Here is a 9946-nt window from a genome sequence, read left to right as displayed (position 1 = left end):
CCAGAGAATTTAAAAGATATCTACAATAGTTTATTTCTGCAAAACACACCCAAAAATACATGTAATGCCTGTGGTATTTATTTCATTTAGATTTTCCTTAATTTCCTAATTTTTTCAAACCAAATTCAAACAGCTTTTTTCTTTGCTTTGACGGGATTTAAAGACCATTAGCGCAACTTCACAAAACACACATAAACCAAAAGAGAGAGAGAAAGCAAGCAGTCAGGTAACAGCTTTAACCAAAGCACTTCCACAGCATCCCCTGCAGGTACAAGTTTGGCACACTCCTAAACAACAGAGTGTAAAGGGAGATCTCTTTCCCATCTGCAAAGACAGATTTTGTTATTTTTATTTTAGCAAAAGATGCTGTATGATAAGGTGCCCTCTAAAAGTATTCATACCCCAAGAAATGTTTTCAATTTGTAAAGGATAAAAGCAAAGGGTATGAATAAAAATCGAAAGTGTGGCATGCACACCTTTTATTCTGTTATCTCTGCATAAAATCATGTGCAACCTGCTACATTCAGAAGTCACCTCATTATGAAACAGTACGTGTGTTTAATTTAATTTTGAAACCCAGGTCTATGAAAGCATCAAGAGTTTGTTTGAGAACATTTGACAGGTCATAAATAAAGTTGTGGAAAAGTTACATAAAGCCGTAGCTTAGAAAACATTATTCTAAGCTTTGAAAATATAAAAAGTAGAAAGTTTGGCTGAACTGCAAACCTGTCAAGAAATGTCCCTTCTTGACAGGAAGAATGGACATTCTTCATTCTCTGATTGGAGCTAGGTGAACTCCACTCAGAGAATCAAATAGAAGTCCCATAGTGGATCTGGGGAAGCTACAGAGATTGAGAGCTCTAATAGTTTTGGAAGCCAACCTTTGTTGTTTCCAGAAAGCCATGGGAAGTTATATTTAAAGCTTCCCATAATATACAAGTGAAACATCAGGCTTCTGTCAGATGACCAACTAAACTTTACTTTTTGGGATACATTCAAAATGTTATATGTGGTGGAAAGCTAATAGTTTCCAACTTTATTGTAAAACATGGCGGCAGCAGTTCGAGTGTTGTGAATACTTTTATGAACAGCAATAGAAATTTTGACTGTCATATAAAACATTTATTTCCATAAGCAAAGCAACCATCCAAAACTCTCACAAAAACTAATTCTTCATTATAAAAAAAAAATATTAAAACAACAGAACCAGCAGAAATTTTGTTTGATCACAGTTAGCCCCTGCTTCAGCTATTACTTATATACCAGACTGGAATGGTTTGTGAAAATAAACCCAGAAATCATATTGTGATTGTGTTTAACAAATCCATATGTGCTACAATGATTTTATGGATGAATCAAGATATTTTTTTCCATATTTCTTTTTACCTGAATGTTAGTGTTCATTCACATGTAAAATGATGAACAGCACATAACGCAACCTCAGAAAACATCTAGAATATTCAAGTCAATCTGTACAAGCATGGATCATTTTCAAAACAGTTTCGGTTTTGAAAATGAATAAATATACATGTATTTGTTCTGCCTGAATATTTAAATTGTATATTATTCTTCTCTATCCCACTGGAGCACCAGTCGGGGGAGGCTGTGGAGAAGCTCGGTCAGGCGAAACCTCAAAGTGGTCGTCACTGAGATCCTGTAAAGGACTGCTGTCTGCAAAGTCCGCATCCTGAGGTGGTGTATGTTCAGGGGACCCAGATGTGTCAATTTGGTGTTTCTTGATGTCAAGGGGGAGTTTCAGAAACCTGAGGAGAATCAATGGGAAAACAGTAAGCATGATATTGCTAGGTTTTTGAGAAGAGAAAATAGCATAATGGTGAAAAAAGCTAAATCACCAGAGACCTGAACAGGAGTTTTTGTCCTCGTTCCTTTTGGATGATGTTAAGCTTGTAGTAGTGCCGCAGAGCCCGAGACATTTTCTCATAGGTCATGTTGTCTCGGTTCTGTCAATGGAGTAAAGACGCCACTAAGAAAGTCTGTACTGCTTGACATGACAGTTCTGTGTGCCCTGATTTTCCTTAATCTGTTCAAATTCCTCATGAGGTGAAGATCTCTTGACTCACCTTGTGGTTTCCCCAGAGGCGTGCCAGTCCATTGGGGTCAACCACCCTGAATACATGTGTGTCGGGATCTTCCCACCGAATGTAGTCTTGGTAACGATCGTCACACAGCAACTGATACACGTAGTCCCACAGCAGTCTGCACTCTGGCCAAACACAAATTATGTCTGTTTAAGCTTCTTTCACCCATTGTAGATATCCCCAGAACACAAAAGATATATATTTAGGCCATAGGCTTAACTGGATCCCTGAATGTATGAGGTGGTATCTGATACAAAAATATTGCAAGTTCAAAGGTGAAACCTGCATGGATCAGACTTGATTATTCGCCATGGCCTACGTATGAATGATAGATTGAGATCCAAGAAGTTTGGAGGCCACAAAAACAGCTTAAGATCATTGTTCAACTCTTCAAACCAAGTTGACAGTACCTGGTATGCGTCCATTGGCTTTGTGCAGTGGGCTCCTTGGCTTCTCTCGGCTGGATAGGTTGAGAGGCTCCTGTATCACGCTTTCTTTTAGAGGAAACGATTGAATTTGGTTTGGAGGTAAAGCAGACACAGCTGCAGAACCAACTATGAGAGAGGCAAAGTAAAGAGATAAAACAAATAAACCATCTTGGTCAATAGAGCAGGACAGAGAATTCAAGTATTTCTGGAATAGTTGTTTTTTTTAATACTCACTGTTATGAGTGAGTGGAGCAGAGTAAGGGTAAAAAACAGGCGGACGCTCTCTGAGAGGAGAAATGGGCTCAGGCTGATTGCTCACAGTAGCTACAACAGCTGCAGGCGCTGCCGCAGTGACTGCAAGGAAAACTGTCAGAGTGAAATATGAGGAAATGTGAAAAGCTAAACAGAAAGTAAAACCAATGTCTTGCAACAACTTCAAAATTTTGCATAAACAGGAGTTATCAAACATCAATTTAAAGTTTAATGTAAAAATATATTTTCTCATCAGTTTACATGGGGCTCTGTAAGGCATCGAATAAAGCCAAAACAAAAAGGAAGACGATGGAGTTGTGAGATTATACCACAATCCATGCAGCTACCTCCCATTAGCACACATCCGTCTTCCTAGAATGGAAATCACCCTGTTGTGGTTGGGTCAAAGAACAGGAATGCATGTGGCTCAACTGCACTCATGTTCAGCTTTATGAATTAGGCAGCTCATAAGTTACTGGTATTTGAGTTCACACTTCTTTTTGAACAAAATGGTCAAAAGAGTTGTAACGAATCAATAAATTCACGGCTACACTACGATTAAAAACAGTAACATTTAACATTATTTGGAGGCATTTTGCAACACCTGCGTCAATAACTTGCCGAAGGACAAAGCATTAAATGGAAGTCAAAAGGGGTTCTTAATACTCGTGATGGTCATTGCTGGGTAAGTTGCAGAGATAAGGCAATTTGATTTGACTCTTCAGAAATGCAGCAAGAAAGAGCATGAACGTAGCCTCAGTGTGTTAAGACATGTTGATCAGAAAGTCTCTTAGCCAACACACTCTCTAGAATAAACAAGTCTGATTTGATGTGCACCAAACCAAAAACAAATATTGAATTTGAGCACACTGAATTTATAGTACTTGTTTCTCTATACTGTTTTTCTTTCTACAAGAATATGTACTTGGTTCCACAACTTTCTGCAAATGCTTCATAGCATTCTTTTTTTTATACATGTTGCATTAGTTTCTATTAAGTTTCTTTTCCGGATTTTGATCTGACTTTAGTATGGTGTGATCATACAGCTGGATCTCCTTAATTCTAAAATTATTGTTTGGAAAATGCCACCCCAGTGCTCCTTAAGACACTTTTTTTTTATGTGGTGTAATTTGGATTTAGTTTTTCTTGTCTGCGCTTGCCAAAATGCAACTGAAGAAATTCCAAGCTGAACACATTATTCCTGATAAGGAGAACAAATTTAGCTTTACAATGCTGTGGAAAACTTTGCATAAGCATCAAGCCTTTTCACATTTCACCATGCTATGACCCAAAAAAGGATTTTATTGGATATTAAACTTATGTAAAATAATGCATATTTTTGGAGGAAAAGAAAGGTGAAACATGGCATTTCAACTCTTTTTTTTTTTTTTTTTTTACAAATAAGTATCTAATAAGTGTCATGTGCATTTGTATTCACTACCCTTTTTAGTGAATATAATGTCTCTCCCAGCTTTGCACATCCAGCTAAAATTCTTGTCTATTCAGTGGAAGGGACAAAATAGTTCCAACTAATATTGGATGACGAGCATCTGTAAACAACAATGGCCTCGCCAGTTGAACATATGTCTGAGCTTTTACTTGGTCATTCAAACCCATTACCTTGGATGTCTTGCTTTATGTTTACGGTTGTTGTCCTTACTAAATGTGACCACCCTAATCTATTTTTTTTTTTGCAGCCTTTAGTAGGATTTGTCCCCACATGGTTCTGTGTTTATCTTCATACATGTTTGCATCAGCTCAAATCAACTTCTGTGTTCCTGCCAAAAAGAAGCGCCTGGCATTATTGTGCTACCTCCATGTTTCAAAGTAAAGATGGTGTGTTAGCGTTGTTTTCTTAATGATTGCAACATAGTGTTTTGGATATGTAACTATTTGAGTTTGACAATTCTGCACTACGTTGTGTTTATCCATCACTTAAAGCCCAGATGAAATACACTGAATGTTTGTGGTTGCAAGGTAAAAAATTGTGAAAAAGTCTAAAGAAGGGTACAAAATTTTTCATGTCACTACGCAGGTTTTGATTTGCAAATGTTACTAAATGTTACTTACTAAGTGCAATACACTTAGTAAAAAAAAGATCGAAAGACATTTGTAGTGTGGCTAAAACAAAAAGAGACTAGAAGTCCATGTTCTGACCTGGGCTGACAATGGGAGACTGTGGCTCTTGGACAGAGTGAGGTGGTATCTGGCTGCTGACCGGAGCCTGAATGTGTCCACTCGCCGCCAGAGCAGAAACATTAGGGGACTGGCAAACAACACTCCTCCTTTGTTGCTTTACACATTGAAGGATCTCATAAAGAACATCACCTTGAGGAAAACCACCATAGATTATTAAAAGAAATATATATTTTTTACATATAACAAAAAAAGAGATTAAATTGTACCTGAGCTCGGACAGCGGCGTCTAAAGTCTTCTTTTGTCAAGAGGCAAAGGGCCCTGCCATTCATCTCAAAATGTCCCTTTTCTGGTCGGCGTAACGAGTACTCCTTCTGCGCCCAGTGGAGCCAGTGGGCAACATCCTCCTTATCCCACAGAGATGGATTTATTCCTAATCAGAAAACACTGACTTTAACAGGTGGAGTGAAACTGTTTATGGGAAATGAATACATGTATTAATTTCATTTAAGATGGTCAAAAATAGGTCTCACTCAGTCTTCCAGGTAGATGCCACAGGTCCTCCTGAGTGTGGAGACTGACCAAAGGAGGTTGATTTGAGGGAGGGTGATGTACAGTTGGAGGAAGGTTGACCTCCCTCCCATGCATTATGGCTGAAGGACTGGTTTCTTGCTACGAACATACACACGATATTGGAAACAACAGTAGAATAGTGCAGAAAAAAAAAACTAACTTTTTTTAATAAAACATAAACTGGCTTCTGTTCAAGATTGACTATGTGTGTTTAATAAAACATTAAAACTGATTGAAGTTTAAGAGAATGACTTGGATTGTTGGAAGTTTAGCCCCAGAGACTTTTACTTACCTTGATCAAAGGTGACGGGGAAACGCTCGCCATGTAAATGTCCCTTATCTTTTAGTTTGCACCAGAAAAACGGGGCTATTTTTCTCATAAGCTGATTCCTCGAGTAACTCCAAAAAAATTGCGTCACACCTTTCCAAACTCCATTTTTTTTTTTTTTAAAGAAAACACGATGTTGTCGATGAACAAATAAAACAAACTGCACTATTTTCACATTCGACCCTTCCGGGAAATGAAAACGAAAGAAACCTAATCCCCGTAGGGGGTGTGTGCAAAACAAGCTCATTGGTGGAAGGCATCGCGCACCTTTCCAAAAAACCCTGACTGCAGCTCCACAGGGCGGTTTTGGAAGAAATAAATTCTTAGATGTTACATGTAAAGGGATTTTCCCCCGTGCTTTTGCGTATTAAATAATAAAAATAACTTCAGTGGAAGAGACTGACAGAAAACATGTAATTGTATGAAACCTTTGAACCATTTGATTTTGTAAACTGTCTGTGTGCCCCGAGGCCATTTCTCCGTCGAAAGAAAGCAAAAGATTTCATCTCAAGGAACTTCCTGCTAAAATGAAGGGTGAAGACAAAAGCAGAAGGACGAGGGTGGCTATAAAGCAGTGGGAGTGTGAAAAGGAAAAGAAAGGAGACGCGCTTGCGTCGACCAAACACGAATAGGAGCTCGTCCTTTTGCTCCTCCTCTTCTAATACAGGAAGTCCTCAAACACTTGAGAGAGTTTCTCTGCAAGAGAAAGTAAGTGATATATTAAGGCAACGCGAGAGGGACGGGCTGGATTAAACATAGCCTTAAAACGACAGCCGCCATGTTGATGTTACTTGCAATAAATTGAGGAAAATTAAAATAAAATAAAAAAAATAAGCTGGAAGGGGCTCCCTATGGAACACCGCTCAAGACAATCCCTTTAAATATGGAGAGGAAAAAACTCCGAAAATCGAGTCTTTTTAGGAGTAACTAGCTGCAACATCATCCATCCAGCTAAGTTATTCTGTTTTTAAGAAAAGCGAAAGTAAGAAAACAAGAGGCATTTAACCTGGAAGAACGAGATTTAAAACCTGGGCTAATCAGTGGTCCAAAGTTCTCTTTTCAGATAGAAGTAAACAAATGTGGTAGACAACCCAAAAACTGAGTTCAACAGATTTATTTCAACATGGCACTTCAACATATTTTCACTCAAGTAAAAGTAAGAAGTAGACAAAAGAAATTACTGAAGAAGGAGTAAAGAAAAAATCAGCAAAAAGGCTATACATTCTGTTTGTTTATTAGGATCCCCATTAGCTATTGTTGTGAATAAAGTGGGGCCCACATCAGAAAAAAAACACATTTATTACAAAACACATTTACTTAATGCAACAGGTTCATGAATATATAATTATATCACTTTATGTGATAAAGTGCCTAATATTGTTTTAGCCAATTTTGAACTTTTAATAGGATTTTTATATAATCCTAATACTGAAATAGCAACACACGGTGCTGGAGCCTACGTTTTTCTTAAGCTCCAGCACATGTTTTTCTCACACAAATCTTCCTGCAGGTCTTTTAAGGTATTTTTGTACAACCAAAAACCCACAAAGAGGTGTTTGCATAGTGGAACAACATTTGATAAAGGAACAGAAATTGCGTCTCAGACTCGAACTCGACAGATTTACGTGTGGGCTTTCAGTGAATTGCAGCTATTGTGAATTTATATTGTTAAATTATATTCACTTTTATTTTTTATAATTACTTTCATTATCCTTTAAAAGAAAAAGTGTTGACTGATAATATTTCAGCATTGTTGAGGATTATTCAATAATGCTGAATATTTTTTTTTTTATCTGAACATGAAAACTGTATTAAAACTCTTTGGATTTAAATAATTGAAATTGCTTAATGATTGTTGCAAATATTTTTTTGTGTGTTGTTTATAGAAGTTATTTGCTATTCATTATTGGTCATAATGACAAAAATAATGAACAACAGCTCATTACTTTTGTTAATAAGGTGACAATAAATTTTTTCTACTCTGTTTGTGTTACCATCAGTTTGCATTAAAAAGGCTCCACATATATTCTCAGTGTAATCTCTGGAGTCTTATTTCCCCAGGCATGTGGGCTACAAAATTGGGGAGTCAGTTGGGCAGGCCAACTCGATCTGTGGGGGGATGGTTGGTCAGCAAGATGTTCAAAACACGCAACAAGGTTCTTGAGGAGCGTGCTGTTCAGCTGTGTGGGATCCAACCAGGGGACACGGTGCTGGAGCTTGGTCATGGCCCAGGTCTGGGTCTGGAGGTAGCAGCCAAACTCCTCACAGCGCCTACAGGTCACATGATAGGAGTGGATTACTCTGACTACATGCATCAGGTGAGATGTTTTCATATTATTACATAGATCTGTGTTTTTTCCAAAATTTAATGAAGAAAGTGTCTGAAAAACAACAATCCCTGCATTTATTACTAATTAATGACTAAATAGATTTTAGACATGTGGAAAGAGCGGTCATATTTTCCCTTTGAAACTTCAAATTGTTTTATTTTCTGCCATGACAGATGGCCAAAGAACGAGTGAAGGAATTTTTAGAAAGTGGCAAAGTGAGCCTCCATCTCTGTGATGTCTCAGCAATGCCTCTGAAGGACAACAGTGTGGATAAAGTTTTTCACTGCAACTGCTACTACTTTTGGCCCGACCTCCAGAAAGCAGCCTTAGAAATCCACCGTGTAATAAAACCAGGTAAGACACACTACGTTCTTGAGGTATATAAAAAAGGTCAAATTTAAACACAGTTTTTTTAAAATACATTTTGACCCTAGGAGGACTTATTGTCACAACACTGAGGCATTCCCATGTAGCTGTTTTAGCAGCTAAGCGAGTGATGCCGGGGGAGAACTGGCGCCCTGAGGCCTACATGGCAGCTTTGAGAGACTCTGGCTTCACTGACGTCAGGATGGAAGACACTCAACACAGAAACATAACCTTTCAGGCTATTTATGCCACGGCATTAAAGTGAGACAGTGTTTAATTCACTCTGCCTCTGTGACTGCTGCACTCAGGATTAAGATACAAGGTTTTCATTGTGTGCCATTTAAATGGATAAACTATGACCGGGCACTGAGACGCAAATTTCTGATCAAGCTGCAATCTTCACCCTCTTATATGATGTAAACACAAGAAGATTAAGCAGTTTTGGCATCAGAAATATTCTCCTCCTGCTTTGTTTTCTTTAATTACTGTGCTTCTTGCCAATAGAGACTGTTTCAAAGGTAGTTTATAATTATTGCAGACATTTGCAAAACGAATGAACCGGTCAATAAATCATATTTGTAACTCTAAAGAATAAAAGATAAAGCTTTCCTGAAATAATTTTGTGAGAAAATAATTGTGGTATGTACTGCTTGGGAAAAAACACATCAGTGACCAAATAAATTATTAGATCAATACTTTTACAAATTGAATGCACTGAACTTAGACCTATTGACAAGGGAAAAGCAATAGAAAATGTGAAAAAACTCATTATTCTATAGAATTTGAAGGAAAATTGAGAAATGAAGAGAATTGGAAGGAGTACTACACTTTCAGCTTGGGTGTTGTGCAAAGGAGGAACAAAGCACAGGTAAATGGAAATGTCACCAGAAGAAAAAACATAGCAGCTAATTGCAAAGATTATATTTGTTTAGCTCAATGGGATGATCAAAAAAGTAAATGAAAATATAATAAAACAAATAAATAAACAACACACTGTAGAGAGAGATCAATTAAAGAAAATAATTGATAACTTACAGTGTGATTGCTTTAGCACAAAAATACATCTGAAAACAAAATGTAAATACAACAAATTATTTCGGATATACAGAATTTTCCTTTTTATGTCTGATTGAAAAATAATGGCTTTATTGGCCAAATACATATGTGTTATGATGCAATGTGTATTTATCAAACTGAGATAAAAAAAAAAAACAACAATTTGAAAACGCTCCTTCAACATAGCATGACAATATTTTTATTGACTACTTGTGAGAAACCTAGGAGAATGAACATCCACCTCTTGATACGGTGTACCAAAATATTTTTTGTATTCCCCATTTACTTCGACTGATATGAATATAGTGCACATATTTTGGGGGGCTGGTTCCGTTATCGCGGCTCCATAACAGTAGATGGCGCTATTCTCTTTTTCA

At 37.4% G+C, this 9946-nt stretch overlaps 2 protein-coding genes across 3 annotated transcripts; one reads left to right on the top strand and one right to left on the bottom strand.

The window, feature by feature from the left end:
* Positions 1 to 14: 14 nt before the first annotated feature.
* On the bottom strand, positions 15 to 6381 carry LOC102237636 (transcription factor ETV7-like). Of its 2 annotated transcripts, none has more exons than XM_005808668.2 (9): positions 5782 to 6381; positions 5450 to 5588; positions 5185 to 5349; positions 4937 to 5107; positions 2762 to 2893; positions 2510 to 2653; positions 2082 to 2224; positions 1861 to 1961; positions 15 to 1763 (listed from the first exon to the last, which is right to left on the bottom strand). In XM_005808668.2, the coding sequence occupies exons 1-9, from the start codon at positions 5812 to 5814 to the stop codon at positions 1574 to 1576; spliced, it is 1218 nt and encodes a 405-aa protein (XP_005808725.1). In that variant the 5' UTR covers positions 5815 to 6381; the 3' UTR covers positions 15 to 1573. The 2 variants fall into 2 exon arrangements, with proteins under 2 accessions (XP_005808725.1, XP_023188704.1); XM_023332936.1 differs by having other exon boundaries at positions 2762 to 2881.
* Positions 6382 to 6447: 66 nt separating this feature from the next.
* LOC102237379 (uncharacterized methyltransferase YdaC-like) lies at positions 6448 to 9131 on the top strand. Its single transcript, XM_005808667.3, has 4 exons — positions 6448 to 6525; positions 7879 to 8135; positions 8321 to 8501; positions 8582 to 9131. The coding sequence occupies exons 2-4, from the start codon at positions 7881 to 7883 to the stop codon at positions 8776 to 8778; spliced, it is 633 nt and encodes a 210-aa protein (XP_005808724.1). The 5' UTR covers positions 6448 to 6525; positions 7879 to 7880; the 3' UTR covers positions 8779 to 9131.
* Positions 9132 to 9946: the final 815 nt, after the last annotated feature.

The sequence above is a fragment of the Xiphophorus maculatus genome, chromosome 1 (genome assembly GCF_002775205.1).
Source record: "Xiphophorus maculatus strain JP 163 A chromosome 1, X_maculatus-5.0-male, whole genome shotgun sequence".
Taxonomy (NCBI): domain Eukaryota; kingdom Metazoa; phylum Chordata; class Actinopteri; order Cyprinodontiformes; family Poeciliidae; genus Xiphophorus; species Xiphophorus maculatus.
The sequence above is the reverse complement of the archived record's forward strand: the minus strand, read 5'-3'. Positions and strand labels throughout refer to the sequence as shown.